Below are 18,810 nucleotides of genomic sequence, written 5' to 3' on the forward strand. Positions count from 1 at the left end.
GTCGCGTACATTAAAACAAAGAGGAAAGCCACATGGCAATGCGGGAAGTAGCTCGAATCCTCATTTGGCCAGAGCCTTACCGAGTGATATTGTCGGCAGTGTTCATTCCGGGATTGAACTACTGGCAGGCGAATTATCTCAGTCGTCTGCATTTTCATCCAGGGAAATGGGCATTAAATCCAGAAGTGTTTCACATGTTGGTCCAAAATGGGGGTTACCCTCAAGTGGACCTGATGGCATCTCGCCACAATCCCCAAACACCCCAGTATGTGTCCAGAACGAGAGATCCAAAGGCCGTACAGCCTCGTGTATCTGTTTCCACCATTTCCGCTGCTCCCTCGGTTGCTAAAACGTATCAAAAGAGAGTCCGCCACAGTCATACTAGTGGCGCCTCATTGGCCTCGGAGAGCTGGGTTCTCGGATCTCCGCGGATTACTCGCAGACGATCCTTGGCCGCTCCCACTATGTCCGGACTTGTAACAACAGGGTCTGTTCCTTTACCCCGATTTAGCGCGGCTGCGGTTGATGAGGTGACTGGGGAGACCGTCCTCTTAAGAAGAGAGGGCATTCCAGAATCGGTTATACCAACCATGTTACGTGCTAGGAAGCCAGTTACGGCAGTTCATTATTACAGAATTTGGCGTGCCTATATAGGTTGGTGTGAAGCTCGGAAGTTTCCGAGATCATCTTTCAAGTTATCCCGTCTTTTGTTATTTCTCCAGACGGGGTTAGATGAAGGACTGCGTTTATCTACACTAAAGGTGCAGGTATCTGCGTTGTCAATTTATTTTCAAAGACGATTGGCTCTATTGCCGTCGGTACACACTTTTCTGCAAGGTGTCCTCAGAGTACAGCCTCCATTCATTCCACCTACAGCGCCATGGGACTTGAATCTGGTTTTACATTTCTTACAGTCTTCATATTTTGAACCCTTACAACAAGTGGATATAAAGTTTCTCACTTGGAAAACCATTTTTCTTCTAGCCTTAGCTTCGGCAAGGCGTGTTTCAGATTTGGGTGCATTGTCATGCAAGCCACCGTATTTGGTGTTTCATGATGACAGAGCGGAACTTCGGACGAATCCCGTTTTCTTACCAAAGGTAGTGTCATCTTTTCACATCAACCAATAGTAGTTCCTGTGTTGACAGCACATTCTGGAACTCTGGATGTGGTACGCGCATTACGCGTTTATGTATCCCGAACATCTACAGTTCGTAAGACGGATACGTTGTTTGTTCTCTATGTTGCGGCCAAGATGGGTTGGCCAGCGTCTAAGCATACCTTATCCAGATGGATAAAACTGACCATACGTCAAGCTTACCTTCATGCTAGGTTACAGCCGCCTACATCAGTAACAGCTCATTCCACACGTTCTGTGGGAACTTCATGGGCAGCTGCTCGTGGAGCTTCTACGACGCAGCTTTGCCGTGCGGCTACATGCTTATCAGTGCACACGTTTGTGCGCTTTTACAAGTTTGATACGTTTGCGGCATCAGCATATAGCTTGGGCCGCTTAGTGTTACAGGTGCCAAACAGCTCTCCCGCCCACAGGGGAAGCTTTGGTACGTCCCAAGAGTACTCCAGTGACCCCTAGTGGATGAAAAAGAAAATAGGATTTTGGTACTTACCAGGTAAATCCTTTTCTTTGAATCCATAGGGGGCACTGGACGCCCACCCAGAGCAGTTTACGTGGTTGTGGTAAGTTCAGTGGACCTTATGGTGACACATTCTCACCGATTTATCGGTTATGGTGTCAACTGGTTGGTTGTCAGTTACGTTATGTGTCAACTTTATTGTTGTCCGTTATGTTATAATGTTATAGGTAATTCTCCATTGTACATCCTCTCTATCCTGTTCGCCTCAGGAAAAAACACTGAGGTATTCGGGGAGTATGGAGGGGAGGAGAGTTACTGAAATTTGAATATTCAGTGCATTCCTTGCTAACACCGTCCATATCCCAAGAGTACTCCAGTGCCCCCTATGGATTCAAAGAAAAGGATTTACCTGGTAAGTACCAAAATCCTATTTTTACATTATTTTTATCTCTAACCTTATTTGATCCTTATTTCTTTGTAAGGATATCCTTATGTCTATCCCATGCATGTTTAAATTGCTCTACTGTCTTAGCCTCTACCAGATAAAGGAGACCACCAAACACTCCACACACACACACACACACACACACACACACACACACACAGGTGGGGGCAGACAGAGCTTTCCCCCCCCCCAAGAATGTCAAGAGATAGACAGAGATTGGAGCCAACCCACACACAGCGCTTTGTAGCAAGGAGAAACCCCTTGTCAGCGCTGACTGTGCTCCTTAGTAGGACACACAGTCTTACTACAGCCTCCTCTCCCTTCTACAACTCCCTGGTACCGTGTACAGTAAGCTGGAGTTGCTGTGGAGGGACCTGAACTTTCTCTCAGCACTGTGCAGGCAGGAAAATGGAGCTGGAACGCTGCTGGGTCCGCTCTGAGAAGCTCCGCCCCCTTAACAGCGCTGTCTTCCCGCTCTTCTGATGATTATACTGGCCTGAGGAAAGTTGCTGGCTGAGATCCGCGGAGCCCGACAGGCTTGCTGACCAGTGTGGGGGGAAAGCGCTGGCCCAGGGCACCCCTCACAGCGCCGCACTATGTGCCTCTGGTACCATCCCAGGAGCGTAGTTAATACCGCGCTCCTTCCCCATTGCCGCCAACTTCACACCGGCCCCCCGCTTGCTAGGGGGGTTGGTGACTAACTCACCACTCTCTTCAGCTCTGTAAGGGGTTGGCGGCATGCTGCTGGGGCGAGCAGTTCCCCTGTGGCAGAGACCGATCAGACCCCTCTGGAGCTCAGTGTCCACTCAGTGGCTCAGACCCCGCAGGGCGGACATTGCTCCCCCCCTTAGTCCCTCACTGCAGGCAGGCTGCTGCCAACAGCCTCCTGTAAAAAAATAAACTCTAAAATAAAACGTTACTAGAAAAGCTCAGGAAGCTCCCCTAGCTGTGACCGGCTCCTCCGGGCACATTTTCTAAACTGAGTCTGGTAGGAGGGACATAGAGGGAGGAGCCAGCCCACACTCTCAAACTCTTAACGTGCCAATGGCTCCTGGTGGACCCGTCTATACCCCATGGTACTAATGTGGACTCCAGCATCCTCTAGGGCGTAAAAGAAATTGCTGAATACACAAGAGACTGAATTGTGGACTGCAGAACCGCCTTTTTTGTCTCCTGTTCGAGGCAGGCCTTTCTTGAAAAACTGCATTGATGGTAGACAATCGAATCCAATTGTGTAACCTTTGTCTACAAAATTGCGGAACCACCCATCCGTGGAAGTATGAGACCACGCTAAGTGAAAATAAGATTTTACTTACCGATAAATCTATTTCTCATAGTCCGTAGTGGATGCTGGGGACTCCGTCAGGACCATGGGGAACAGCGGCTCCGCAGGAGACAGGGCACAAAAGCAAGCTTTTAGGATCACATGGTGTGTACTGGCTCCTCCCCCTATGACCCTCCTCCAAGCCTCAGTTAGGTACTGTGCCCGGACAAGCGTACACAATAAGGAAGGATCTTGAATCCCGGGTAAGACTCATACCAGCCACACCAATCACACCGTACAACTTGTGATTTGAACCCAGTTAACAGTATGATAACAATGAAGTAGCCTCTAAAAAAGATGGCTCACAACAAAAATAACCCGATTTTTTTGTAACAATAACTATGTACAAGTAATGCAGACAATCCGCACTTGGGATGGGCGCCCAGCATCCACTACGGACTATGAGAAATAGATTTATCGGTAAGTAAAATCTTATTTTCTCTAACGTCCTAGTGGATGCTGGGGACTCCGTCAGGACCATGGGGATTATACCAAAGCTCCCAAACGGGCGGGAGAGTGCGGATGACTCTGCAGCACCGAATGAGAGAACTCCAGGTCCTCCTCAGCCAGGGTATCAAATTTGTAGAATTTAGCAAACGTGTTTGCCCCTGACCAAGTAGCTGCTCGGCAAAGTTGTAAAGCCGAGACCCCTCGGGCAGCCGCCCAAGATGAGCCCACCTTCCTTGTGGAATGGGCATTTACAGATTTTGGCTGTGGCAGGCCTGCCACAGAATGTGCAAGCTGAATTGTACTACAAATCCAACGAGCAATAGTCTGCTTAGAAGCAGGAGCACCCAGCTTTTTGGGTGCCTACAATATAAACAGCAAGTCAGACTTTCTGACTCCAGCCATCCTGGAATTATATATATATATATATATATATATATATATATATATATATATATATATATATATATATATATATATATATATATATATATATATATATTTTCAGGGCCCTGACAACGTCTAGCAACTTGGAGTCCTCCAAGTCCCTAGTAGCTGCAGGCACCACAATAGGTTGTTTCAGGTGAAACTCTGACACCACCTTAGGAAGAAACTGGGGACGAGTCCGCAGTTCTGCCCTGTCCGAATGGAAAATCAAATATGGGCTTTTGTAAGACAAAGCCGCCAATTTTGACAATCGCCTGGCCGAGGCCAGGGCCAACAGCATGGTCACTTTCCATGTGAGATATTTCAAATCCACAGATTTGAGTGGTTCAAACCAATATGATTTGAGGAATCCCAACACTACGTTGAGATCCCACGGTGCCACTGGAGGCACACAAGGGCTGTATATGCAATACTCCCTTGACAAACGTCTGGACTTCAGGAACTGAAGCCAATTTTTTCTGGAAGAAAATCTATAGGGCCGAAACTTGAACCTTAATGGACCCCAATTTGAGGCTCATAGACACTCCTGTTTGCAGGAAGTGCAGAAATCGACCTAGTTGAAATTTTTTCGTGGGGCCTTCCTGGCCTCACCCACGCAACATATTTTTACCACATGTGGTGATAACGTTGTGCGGTCACCTCCTTCCTGGCTTTGACCAGGGTAGGTATGACCTCTTCCGGAATGCCTTTTCCCTTAGGATCCGGCGTTCAAACCGCCATGCCGTCAAACGCAGTCGCGGTAAGTCTTGGAACAGCCAAGGTCCCTGCTGGAGCAGGTCCTTTCTTAAAGGCCGATGCCACGGTTCCTCTTGGAACAGACATGGTACTTGCTGAAAGCAAATCCCTTCTTAGCTCCCGAGGCCATTAGTCCTCTGTGAGCATCTCTTGAAGTTCCGGTTACCAAGTCCCTCTTGGCCAATCCGGAGCCACGAGTATAGTTCTTACTCCTCTATGTCTTATAATTCTCAATACCTTGGTTATGAGAAGCAGAGAAGGGAACACATACACCGACTGTTACACCCACGGTGTTACCAGGACGTCCACAGCTATCGCCTGAAGGTCTCGTGACCTGGCGCAATACCTGTCCCATTTTTTTGTTCGGCGGGACGCCATCATGTCCACCTTTGGTCTTTCCCAACGGTTCACAATCATGCGGAAAACTTCCCGATGAAGTTCCCACTCTCCCGGGTGGAGGTCGTGCCTGCTGAGGAAGTCTGCTTCCCAGTCGTCCACTCCCGGAATGAACACTGCTGACAGTGCTATCACATGATTTTCCGCCTAGCGAAAAATCCTTGCAGTTTTGCCACTGCCCTCCTGCTTCTTGTGCCGCCCTTTCTGTTTACGTGGGCGACTGCCGTGATGTTATCCCACTGGATCAATACCGGCTGACCTTGAAGCAGAGGTCTTGCTAAGCTTAGAGCATTATAAATTTGCTCTTAGCTCCAGTATATTTATGTGGAGAGAATTCTCCAGACTTGATCACACTCCTTGTGTGACTGCTCCCCAGCCTCTCAGGCTGGCCTCCGTGGTCACGAGCATCCAATCCTGAATGCCGAATCTGCGGCCCTCTAGAAGATGAGCACTCTGTAATCACCACAGGAGAGACACCCTTGTCCTTGGATATAGGGTTATCCGCTGATGCATCTGAAGATGCGATCCGGACCATTTGTCCAGCAGATCCCACTGAAGAGTTCTTGCGTGAAATCTGCCGAATGGAAGCGCTTCGTAATAAGCCACCATTTTTACCAGGACTCTTGTGCAATGATGCACTGACACTTTTCCTGGTTTTAGGAGGATCCCGATTAGCTCGGATAACTCCCTGGCTTTCTCCTCTGGGAGAAACACCTTTTTCTGGACTGTGTCCAGAATCATCCCTAGGACCAGCAGACGTGTCGTCGGAACAACTGCGGTTTTGGAATATTTAGAATCCACCCGTGCTGTCGTAGAACTACTTGAGATAGTGCTACTCCGACCTCCAACTGTTCTCTGGACCTTGTTCTTATCAGGAGGTCGTCCATTTTCTTTGAAGACGAATCCTCCTTTCGGTCATTACCTTGGTAAGGACCCGGGGTGCCTTGGACAATCCAACGGCATCGTCTTGAAACTGATAGTGACAGTTCTGTACCACGAACCTGAGGTACCCTTGGTGAGAAAAGGCAAATTTTGGGACATGGAGGTAAGCATCCCTGATGTCCCGGGACACCATATAGTCCCCTTGTTCTTTGCTATCACTGCTCTGAGTGACTCCATCTGGATTTGAACCCTTGTAAGTGTTCAAATTTTTCAGATTTAGAATAGGTCTCACCTAGCCTTCAGTACCACCATATAGTGTGGAGTAATACCCCTTTCCTGGTTGTCGGAGGGGTAAATTTATTATCACCTGCTGGGAATACAGCTTGTGAATTGTTTTCAATACTGCCTCCCTGTCGGAGGGAGACATTGGTACAGCAGACTACAGGAACCTGCGAGGGGGGAAACCTCTCGACATTCCAATCTGTACCCCTTGGATACTACTTGTAGGATCCAGGGGTCCTGTACGGTCCCAGCGTCATGCTGAGAACTTGGTAGAAGCGGTGGAGGGCTTCTGTTCCTGGGAATGGGCTGCCTGCTGCAGTCTTCTTCCCTTTCCTCTATCCCTGGGCAGATATGACTCTTATAGGGACGAAAGGACTGAGGCTGAAAAGACGGTGTCTTTTCCTGCAGAGATGTGACTTAGGGTAAAAAACGGTGGATTTTCCAGCAGTTGCCCTGGCCACCAGGTCCCATGGACCGACCCCAAATAACTCCTCCCCTTTATACGGCAATACATCTTTGTGCCGTTTGGAATCTGCATCACCTGACCACTGTCGTGTCCATAAACATCTTCTTGCAGATATGGACATCGCATTTACTCTTGATGCCAGAGTGCAAATATCCCTCTGCGCATCTCGCATATATAGAAATGCATCCTTTAAATGCTCTATAGTCAATAAAATACTGTCCCTGTCAAAGGTATCAATATTTTTAGTCAGGGAATCCGACCAAGCCACCTCAGCTCTGCACATCCAGGCTGAGGCGATCGCTGGTCGCAGTATAACACCAGCATGTGTGTGTATACTTTTTAGGATATTTTTCAGCCTCCTATCAGCTGGCTCCTTAAGTACGGCCCTATCCGTAGATGGTACCGCCACTTGTTCTGATAAGCGTGTGAGCGCCTTATCCACCCTGAGGGGTGTTTCCCACCGCGCCTTAACTTCTGGCGGGAAAGGGTATACCGCCAATAATTTTCTATCGGGGGAAACCCACGCATCATCACACACTTCATTTAATTTATCTGATTCAGGAAAAACTACAGGTAGTTTTTTCACCTCACACATAATACCCTTTTTTGTGGTACTTGGAGTATCAGAAATATGTAACACCTCCTTCATTGCCCTTAACGTGTGGCCCTAAAAGAAAATACGTTTGTTTCTTCACCGTCGACACTGAAATCAGTGTCCGTGTCTGGGTCTGTGTCGACCGACTGAGGTAAATGGGCATTTTACAGCCCCTGACGGTGTTTGAGACGCCTGGACAGATACTAATTTGTTCGCCGGCCCTCTCATGTCGTCAACCGGCTTGCAGCGTGTTGACATTGTCACGTAATTTCCATAAATAAGCCATCCATTCCGGTGTCGACTCCCTAGAGAGTGACATCACCATTACAGGCAATTTGCTCCGCCTCCTCACCAATATTTTCCTCATACATGTCGACACACACGTACCGACATACAGCACACACATAGGGAATGCTCTGATAGAGGACAGGACCCACTAGCCCTTTGGGGAGACAGAGGGAGAGTTTGCCAGCACACACCAAAACGCTATAATTATCCAGGGACAACCTTTATATAAGTGTTCCTCCCTTATAGCATTTTAATATATATACATATCGCCAAATCAGTGCCCCCCCTCTCTGTTTTAACCCTGTTTCTGTAGTGCAGTGCAGGGGAGAGCATGGGAGCCTTCCCACCAGCCTTTCTGTGAGGGAAAATGGCGCTGTGTGCTGAGGAGAATAGGCCCCGCCCCCTTTTCGGCGGGCTTCTTCTCCGGAGTTTTAGATATCTGGCAGGGGTTAAATACATCCATATAGCCTCAAGGGCTATATGTGATGTATTTTTCGCCATACAGGTATTATACATTGCTGCCCAGGGCGCCCCCCCCCCAGCGCCCTGCACCCTCCGTGACCGCTGTGTGAAGTGTGCTGACAACAATGGCGCACAGCTGCAGTGCTGTGCGCTACCTGATGAAGACTGAGAGTCTTCTGCCGCCTGGTTCCGGACCTCTTCATCTTCAGCGTCTGCAAGGGGGGTCGGCGGCGCGGCTCCAGGACGAACCCCAGGGCGAGCCCTGTGTTCCGACTCCCTCTGGAGCTATGTCCAGTAGCCTAAGAATCCAATCCATCCTGCACGCAGGTGAGTTGAAAATCTCTCCCCTAAGTCCCTCGATGCAGTGAGCCTGTTGCCAGCAGGACTCACTGAAAATAAAGAACCTAAAAACTTTTTCTAAGTAACTCTTTAAGAGAGCCACCTAGATTGCACCCTGCTCGGCCGGGCACAAAAACCTAACTGAGGCTTGGAGGAGGGTCATAGGGGGAGGAGCCAGTACACACCATGTGATCCTAAAAGCTTGCTTTTGTGCCCTGTCTCCTGCGGAGCCGCTGTTCTCCATGGTTCTGACGGAGTCCCCAGCATCCACTAGGACGTTAGAGAAATGTGTGAAAGCGTGCTCTCACCACTTAAAAGGGTGAGATGGCTTCAAGTTTTTTTTGTGAAGCAAGTTAGTGGTTTTTGAAAACCACGTCCTCTACCACATGTACTGTATACGGTTGTTCCTTGTGCACAGCCAAGAAAGAAGTGAGGTCTAAAAGATCTGAACGCTGGTCCAGAATACTACTCTACTTGCCAAACTAGTGACCAAAGTGTCCTATAGCCACACTAATGGATTCTGAAATCCGATAACTGACTTGTTCAACATCCATAGATGCCGTAGCCAAATACTCAGCAGAATGACAAATGTGATCGGTAAAAAGTATAAGCTGGTCTGAGAAAAAGAACCTTTTTGCATGCCTAACCTGAGCGGTTTAGGCCAGACTTCTACAGTTATTACCCAAACTCCAAATAAAGCAGGTCTAAGCAACACCCCTGCAGCTGTATAGATAGACTTTAGCATGGACTCTAGCTTATGCTCAGACGGATGTGTTAACGTCGTTGCAGCAGGAACTGGATTGGTCAGGTTAGCAAATTAAACCCTTCAAAAAGTATTCTGTGTGGACTGGCCCCCTGCATTAGTCTGCTGAGCCACCGCAGCTCTGTTGCTATTTCGACAGAAGTCTCACTGTCTCAGTGAACTGTAGCACCTGGCGTATCGGCCGGCTGAGGCTATCAGTAACCTCACCAATGGACTCCAAGCCCACTTGACCTGTCCCCTTCTCTTATTGAGACGCCAGGTCTGGCATGAAATCATCCGTTGTATGATGAAACAAAAGAGGACTACGGTTAAAATTATAACTATTCATAGACTTTGAAAGACCTGCAAGGTTCTTGAAATTTCTCGAGCCCAAAGGCTGCTCAGACGGCATTGAACACGGATCACATCTTGCTGATTGACTGTCATTCTGCGCCGCGGACAATTTCGTTGCCCTATTAGTTAGTTATCATGCACACCGACAGACAGTAATACACACAGTAAGACAGTGAAACAAATCTGCACGATTCAGTAAACAATATCTATTAAGTATGCGATTTACTGAAGAAAAACCCACTAACACCCCTGCCCCCTCAAGTGGCAATGTGTTGTAGGACCGACACCCAAATTCCTGTAGAAAGAAACAGGAAGTTAGTATAAAATGGTGTCCACACCATGTGCTGTGTTTTGTAACATAGATTGTACACTACCTATGTAACAAGGAAACACATTTCACATTATAGACTTAATAGTCTGCTGTGTAACAGAGAAACAATTCACAGCATAGCTTAATAGTTGTAACTATTGCTGAGTGAAATAATAAGAATTTACTTACCGATAATTCTATTTCTCGTAGTCCGTAGTGGATGCTGGGAACTCCGTAAGGACCATGGGGAATAGCGGCTCCGCAGGAGACTGGGCACAAAAGTAAAGCTTTAGGACTACCTGGTGTGCACTGGCTCCTCCCCCTATGACCCTCCTCCAAGCCTCAGTTAGGATACTGTGCCCGGACGAGCGTACACAATAAGGAAGGATTTAGAATCCCGGGTAAGACTCATACCAGCCACACCAATCACACCGTACAACCTGTGATCTGAACCCAGTTAACAGCATGATAACAGAGGAGCCTCTGAAAAGATGGCTCACAACAATAATAACCCGATTTTTGTAACAATAACTATGTACAAGTATTGCAGACAATCCGCACTTGGGATGGGCGCCCAGCATCCACTACGGACTACGAGAAATAGAATTATCGGTAAGTAAATTCTTATTTTCTCTGACGTCCTAGTGGATGCTGGGAACTCCGTAAGGACCATGGGGATTATACCAAAGCTCCCAAACGGGCGGGAGAGTGCGGATGACTCTGCAGCACCGAATGAGAGAACTCCAGGTCCTCCTCAGCCAGGGTATCAAATTTGTAGAATTTTGCAAACGTGTTTGCCCCTGACCAAGTAGCTGCTCGGCAAAGTTGTAAAGCCGAGACCCCTCGGGCAGCCGCCCAAGATGAGCCCACCTTCCTTGTGGAATGGGCTTTTACAGATTTTGCCTGTGGCAGGCCTGCCACAGAATGTGCAAGCTGAATTGTACTACAAATCCAACGAGCAATAGTCTGCTTAGAAGCAGGAGCACCCAGCTTGTTGGGTGCATACAGGATAAACAGCGAGTCAGATTTTCTGACTCCAGCCGTCCTGGAAACATATTTTCAGGGCCCTGACTACGTCCAGCAACTTGGAGTCCTCCAAGTCCCTAGTAGCCGCAGGTACCACAATAGGCTGGTTCAAGTGAAACGCTGAAACCACCTTAGGGAGAACTTGAGGACGAGTCCTCAATTCTGCCCTGTCCGTATGGAAAATTAGGTAAGGGCTTTTATAGGATAAAGCCGCCAATTCTGAGACACGCCTGGCTGAAGCCAGGGCCAACAGCATTACCACTTTCCATGTGAGATATTTTAAGTCCACAGTGGTGAGTGGTTCAAACCAATGTGATTTTAGGAACCCCAAAACTACATTGAGATCCCAAGGTGCCACTGGAGGCACAAAAGGAGGCTGTATATGCAGTACCCCCTTGACAAACGTCTGAACTTCAGGAACTGAAGCCAGTTCTTTCTGGAAGAAAATCGACAGGGCCGAAATTTGAACCTTAATGGACCCTAATTTTAGGCCCATAGACAGTCCTGTTTGCAGGAAATGCAGGAATCGACCCAGTTGAAATTCCTCTGTAGGGGCCTTCCTGGCCTCGCACCACGCAACATATATACGCCAAATACGGTGATAATGCTGTACGGTTACATCCTTCCTGGCTTTGATCAGGGTAGGGATGACTTCATCCGGAATGCCTTTTTCCTTCAGGATCCGGCGTTCAACCGCCATGCCGTCAAATGCAGCCGCGGTAAGTCTTGGAACAGACAGGGTCCCTGCTGGAGCAGGTCCCTTCTTAGAGGTAGAGGCCACGGGTCCTCTGTGAGCATCTCTTGAAGTTCCGGTTACTAAGTCCTTCTTGGCCAATCCGGAGCCACGAGTATAGTATTTACTCCTCTCCTTCTTATGATTCTCAGTACCTTGGGTATGAGAGGCAGAGGAGGGAACACATACACTGACTGGTACACCCACGGTGTTACCAGAGCGTCCACAGCTATTGCCTGAGGGTCCCTTGACCTGGCGCAATACCAGTCTAGTTTTTTGTTGAGGCGGGACGCCATCATGTCCACCTTTGGTTTTACCCAACGGTTCACAATCATGTGGAAGACTTCTGGGTGAAGTCCCCACTCTCCCGGGTGGAGGTCGTGTCTGCTGAGGAAGTCTGCTTCCCAGTTGTCCACTCCCGGAATGAACACTGCTGACAGTGCTATTACATGATTTTCCGCCCAGCAAAAAATCCTTGCAACTTCTGCCATTGCCCTCCTGCTTCTTGTGCCGCCCTGTCTGTTTACGTGGGCGACTGCCGTGATGTTGTCTGACTGGATCAGCACCGGCTGACCTTGAAGCAGAGGTCTTGCTAGGCTTAGAGCATTGTAGATGGCCCTTAGCTCCAGGATATTTATGTGAAGTGATGTCTCCAGGCTTGACCACAAGCCCTGGAAATTTATTCCCTGTGTGACTGCTCCCCAGCCTCTCAGGCTGGCATCCGTGGTCACCAGGACCCAGTCCTGAATGCCGAATCTGCGGCCCTCTAGAAGATGAGCACTCTGCAACCACCACAAGAGAGACACCCTTGTCCTTGGTGACAAGATTATCCGCTGATGCATCTGAAGATGCGACCCGGACCATTTGTCTAGCAGATCCCACTGGAAGGTTCTTGCGTGGAATCTGCCGAATGGGATTGCTTCGTAAGAAGCCACCATCTTTCCCAGGACCCTTGTGCATTGATGCACTGAGACTTGGCCTGGTTTTAGGAGATTTCGGACTAGTTCGGATAACTCCCTGGCTTTCTCCTCCGGGAGAAACACCTTTTTCTGGACTGTGTCCAGGATCATCCCTAGGAATAGAAGTCGTGTCGTCGGGATCAGCTGCGATTTTGGAATATTGAGAATCCAACCGTGCTGGCGCAGCACTATCTGAGATAGTGCTACTCCGACTTACAACTGTTCCCTGGATCTTGCCCTTATCAGGAGATCGTCCAAGTAAGGGATAACAATACCGGTCCCAAGCTTCTTAATAAGCTGGGAAGGAATTGAGTGTAAAAAGAAAAAAATCTTGTCAAAAATAGAAGTAAAGCGTGGAGAAGTCTCCACTTGTGCCATCCTGACCGAGGCACAGAAAAACACTGGGGTACCTTTGGGAGTATGGAGGGGGTGGAGGGTTACTAATTTAAATATTTAAATGTGCCTATCCCTGCAAACGGCCCATCCATATCCCAAGAGTACTCCAGTGACCCCTAGTGGATGAAAAAGAAAAAAGAATAAAAAGGCATCAAGATGGTAAAAAAAAAAAAAAAAAAAAACATTGCACTGAAAATCATTGACAGTTCCCAATAACCGCCACCTCACAGAGGGCCTCAGTTAGTGTTCTGGCCAGTTAATGATGCAAATGCACAGATTTGGATTACAGTATGTGAGCGAATGAAAATCTGCAATGTAGGGGCTGTGTTTAGCCACGTTAAGGAACACAATTTGCATGTAACTGAATTGCCTCTATTTATGGCCGAATTCAATTAGCCACGAAAACACGGTAACTTACTGCAATTACCATTTTTCTTTTGTTTTTTTGCTGCAAAATCGGACTTTTCGTGGGTATGCACGCCCTTGCGATTTGCCCTATTCAACTGCAAATTCGCAAAAACAGGATTACCGTGAAAATTGTTGCCGAAAGTGAAAAATGGGTAAATTTGTCCGTACCCCCAAAAAAAGTTCAAGTAACATCAGATAACAGTATAAAAGTTTATTATTGGTTATAATAAATGTATTTTAGGGATTTTTTTCTCTAAAGTGGAAACAGCCCGATTACTCCCAACTACAAGTCTAAAAACGCACAAAGCACCCCAATATACCTGTCTCATACCTTGTACCCTATTTTCACCCCAAAAATGACATGTCATTATTGTCCAGTTAAAATAATTGAAAACTTCTAGGTGTCTAATAATTCATTTGGGGGTGGGGGGAGTGGGGGGTTAGGGGTGTCCCAGGGGATCAGAACCAAATCCCAACATTTTTAATTTAAAACAGGGATTTTCCCCAAGTTGATCACCTGCTCAGAGTTGGTGAATTGAAATTTGCGCTAAAATTACAGCGAATCCATTTTTGCGGACAACTGAATAGGTGCTTTAGCAAATTTACCGAGATTCGCGGTAAATTCAGTTTTGCTATAATGCTAACTAAACTTAAATTTACAGATTACATCATATTTACCTCAGAAATTTTGTTTGAGAACTTTTCATTTTCTTGTGTTTTATTTTCTTTGTTGTGGTTTTCATCATTTTCCTTTTTGTTGCTGTTTTCCTGGGTCAAGTTATCAGAGGAAGTTGAGGGAATGTTCTTACCACTTTTATCAGTTTTCTTATCCTGGTCTTCCTTATTCTGTGGCTCAGTTTTAGACTCATCTACAGTTATTTTATTATTATTCAGTTTATTTTTATTCTGGCTTCTTGAAGCAAGACTAGAAGTGTTTACTTTACTGTCCTCTTTACTGTTGTTATTAGCACTGATGCCAGGTGCCTCTATGTTATTTCCATTTTTTAATTCCTTTTGTGATTTTGTTTCAGTTACATTTCCATCAATAGTCCCTTTGTTAGAAGTTTTTGGTCCGGTCTCCTGGTCATTTTTATTCTGCCTGCTTCCGCTTTCATCTTTTACATCGTCATTGGAAATGCCACTCTTATTTGGCAGTTTGGCTTTGGATTCACTGGATAAAACAGCTTTTTGTTCACCAACGTTCTTGGCCAAATTTCCGGGGGCTTGTTTCTTTGTTGTTGTGTCATCTTTTACATTAATAGTGCTAGACGTCTCCCTTTCAGGATTTTCTTTTATAGACCTCTCATTCTGGTTTTGCCTATCCTCACATTCCCCTTGTTTTGTGTCGCTGAAGATAATAGTGGTTCCTGAAGTAACTGTACTAGTAGTCTCATGTGTATCACTTTGAATCAAGTTACCCACACGTTCCTTGTCTATGGGCTCTTGTTCTTCAGTTACATCTTTCTCTTCTGCATACTCTTTCTTGGTAATTGAAGCACCTTCATGTTTTCTTGTTCCTTTAAGGTCTTGTAATTCTTTTGTTGGTTGATTAAAATCTTGTGCTACCAAGTCACCATTGCCAAATTCAGCTGGCGTACTGCCAACTGGAATATCTTTTGGTAATGAAGATGGTGCATTGTCACTATTAATGGACTCCCCAGTACGCTCATCATCATTTCCAAGATTTTCAACACTGTTGCCTTCCAAAGACGAGAAAAGAGATATCAAAGACGTCGCTGTGTCAGGGTCAGCACTAGTGCCCGTTTTGTTTTTCTTTCGGTTTCTTTTCTGTAAAATAAGTAGATACCAAACAATAAAAGAGGGAAAACTGTAATCCTAATTTCCACTATTTATAGACCGCACCGGTTGTTTCAATGGCAGAGAAATTAACAGCATGAGGTCCTCTCACAGAAGCTGCCTTCATCACTAAATTGGCCTGGGCACACTGCAACTGGGTAGTCACAACCCCAGCCTGTTCAGCAAGTGGCTCAATTCTTTAAGAGAATCTGAACTGCAAAAAAAGTTTTTTAATGTTTCTCCACTACCATAGAAAAGACAGCCCTTCCCTTGCTTCCCAAATAAATGGACCAAAAAAAAATTCTTCATTTTATCTTTTTTATGGTCACTACTGATCGCTGCAAGACATAAGCTGTTTGGGTTTGCAGGTGCTTGTAGAACTACATGTGCAGCATACCCACGACTTTCCAAGTACCACTGTAGAAAATAGGATTTTGGTACTTACCAGGTAAATCCTTTTCTTTGAATCCATAGGGGGCACTGGAGTACTCTTGGGATATGGACGGGCTTCCGTAGGAACAGCACTGAATATTTAAATTTAGAACACTCCACCCCTCCATATCCCCGAGTACCTCAGTGTTTTTTACTGAGCCGAACAGGAACTATAGAGAGGTTGACAATGGAGTATTACATATAACATAACGGACAATAACGAAGTTGACACATAACGTTACTGACAACTAAACAGTTGACACCCTAACCAGCACTTGTAATTTGAACCAGTCGGTGAAAGTGTGTTACCATAAGATCCTCAGAACTCACCACAACCAGGTAAAACTGCTCTGGGTGGGCGTCCAGTGCCCCCTATGGATTCAAAGAAAAGGATTTACCTGGTAAGTACCAAAATCCTATTTTCTTTTTCATCCACTAGGGGTCACTGGAGTACTCTTGGGACGTACCAAAGCTTCCCCCGTGGGCGGGAGAGCTGTTTGGCACCTGTAACACTAGGCAGCCAAAGCTAAATGCTGATGCCGCAAACGTATCAAACTTGTAAAAGCGCACAAACGTGTGCACTGAAGACCACGTAGCCGCACGGCAAAGCTGCGTCGTAGAAGCTCCCCGACCAGCTGCCCATGAAGTTCCCACAGAACGTGTGGAATGAGCGGTTACTGATGTAGGTGGTTGTAACCTAGCATGAAGGTAAGCCTGGCGTATGGTTAGTTTTATCCATCTGGATAAGGTTTGTTTAGACGCTGGCCAACCCATCTTGGCAGCATCATAGAGAACAAACAACGTATCCGTCTTACGAACTGAAGACGTTCGGGATACATAAACGCGTAATGCGCGTACCACATCCAGAGTTCCAGAATGTGCTGTCAACACAGGAACTACTATTGGTTGATTGATGTGAAAAGATGACACTACCTTTGGTAAGAAAGCGGGATTCGTCCGAAGTTCCGCTCTGTCATCATGAAACACCAAATACGGTGACTTGCATGACAAGGCACCCAAATCCGAAACACGCCTTGCCGAAGCTAAGGCTAGAAGAAAAATTGTTTTCCAAGTGAGAAACTTTATATCCACTTGCTGTAAGGGTTCAAAATATGAAGACTGTAAGAACTCTAAAACCAGATTCAAGTCCCATGGCGCTGTAGGTGGAATGAATGGAGGCTGTACTCTAAGGACACCTTGGAGAAAAGTGCGTATAGACGGCAATAGAGCCAATCGTCTTTGAAAGTAAATTGACAAAGCAGATACCTGCACCTTTAGTGTAGATAAACGCAGTCCTCCATCTAACCCTGTTTGTAGAAACAACAAAAGGCGGGATAACTTGAAAGATGATGTCGGAAACTTCCGAGCTTCACACCAACCTATATAGGCACGCCATATTCTGTAATAATGAGCTGCCGTAACCGGCTTCCTAGCTCGTAACATGGTTGGTATAACCGAATCTGGAATGCCCTCTCTTCTTAAGAGGGCGGTCTCAACAGCCACCCCGTCAAACGCAGCCGCGCTAAATCGGGGTAAAGGAACGGACCCTATAGTAACAGGTCTGGACGTAGTGGGAGCGGCCAAGGATCGTCTGCGAGTAGTCCTCGGAGATCCGAGAACCAAGCTCTCTGAGGCCAGTGAGGCGCCACTAGTATGACTGTGACAGACTCTCTTTTGATCCGTTTTAGCACCAGAGGGAGCAACGGAAACGGTGGAAACAGATACACAAGACTGTACGGCCACGCGACAGTGAGAGCATCCACCGCCACTGCCTTTGGATCTCTTGTTCTGGACACATACTGGAACGTTTGGTGATTGTGTCGAGACGCCATCAGGTCCACCTGAGGATAACCCCATCTCTGAACCAACATGTGAAACACTTCTGGATTTAATGCCCATTCGCCTGGATGAAAATCCCGACGACTGAGATAATCCGCTTCCCAGTTGTCCACTCCCGGAATGAACACGGGCGACAACATCACCTGGTGGCATTCCGCCCAATTGAGGATTCGAGCTACTTCCCGCATTGCCATGCGGCTTCTCGTTCCTCCTTGTTTGTTGATGTATGCGACCGCCGTCGCATTGTCTGACTGCACTTGGACAGGCTGAGAGCGAAGCATGTGTACTGCTTGTCGTAGCGCATTGTAAATTGCGCGGAATTCCAGAACATTTATAGACAGCAATTTTTCGTGATCCGCCCAGAGACCCTGGAGCTGACAATTTTGAATTACCGCTCCCCAACCTCTGAGACTGGCGTCCGTAGTTAGAATTATCCAATTCCAGCCTCCGAACCGTCTTCCTGCGGTTAAATTGTGTTCCTTGAGCCACCAGAGCAGAGATACTCTTGCCCTTGGCGACAACCTTACCCTGTGGTGAATCTGCAGATGCGAGCCCGACCACTGGGCGAGCACATTCAGTTGAAATGGACGCGAGTGAAATCTTCCGAACTGAAGCGCTTCGAAAGCTGCCACCATTGTGCCTAAGAGGCGAATGCACAAGTGTACAGACACTGTGCGTGGCTTGAGCACTAATTGTACTAGATGTCGTAGAATTTGTACCTTCTGCTGTGGTAGGTAAATTCTTTGATTGACCGTATCGAGAATCATACCTAGGAATTGAAGGCGTTGAGACGGAATTAGATGTGATTTCTTGAAGTTGACAATCCAACCGTGGTGAACCAGTATATCGTATGTTAGCAGCGCATGTTGGAGAAGTATCTGTTGAGACGGAGCTTTGATGAGCAGATCGTCTAAATACGGAACTATTGTCACTCCCAGGGATCTGAGATGAGCTATCATCACAGACATCACTTTGGTGAATACCCGAGGCGCTGATGACAGGCCAAACGGTAGAGCCTGAAACTGGTAATGGTTCTGGTATTGCAAACCGTAAGAATTTCTGATGAGGCTGCCAAATTGGAATGTGTAAGTACGCATCCTTGAGATCTAGC

General features: G+C 46.9%; 1 protein-coding gene across 7 annotated transcripts in view; it reads right to left on the bottom strand.

Moving 5' to 3' along the window:
• Window positions 1-18,810, bottom strand: part of RNF213 (ring finger protein 213) — a 680,515-nt gene that overhangs the window by 629,898 nt on the left and 31,807 nt on the right. For 6 of the 7 annotated variants that reach the window (XM_063928518.1, XM_063928521.1, XM_063928520.1 and 3 more), the window contains exon 4: window positions 14,310-15,419. The exons of the other annotated variant lie outside the window; for it this stretch is intronic. In XM_063928518.1, coding sequence (XP_063784588.1) covers window positions 14,310-15,419 — 1,110 coding nt within the window. The remainder of the gene's footprint in view (window positions 1-14,309; window positions 15,420-18,810) is intronic. 7 annotated transcript variants of the gene reach the window in all.

This window comes from Pseudophryne corroboree, chromosome 6, assembly GCF_028390025.1.
Source record: "Pseudophryne corroboree isolate aPseCor3 chromosome 6, aPseCor3.hap2, whole genome shotgun sequence".
Classification (NCBI taxonomy): Eukaryota; Metazoa; Chordata; class Amphibia; order Anura; family Myobatrachidae; genus Pseudophryne; species Pseudophryne corroboree.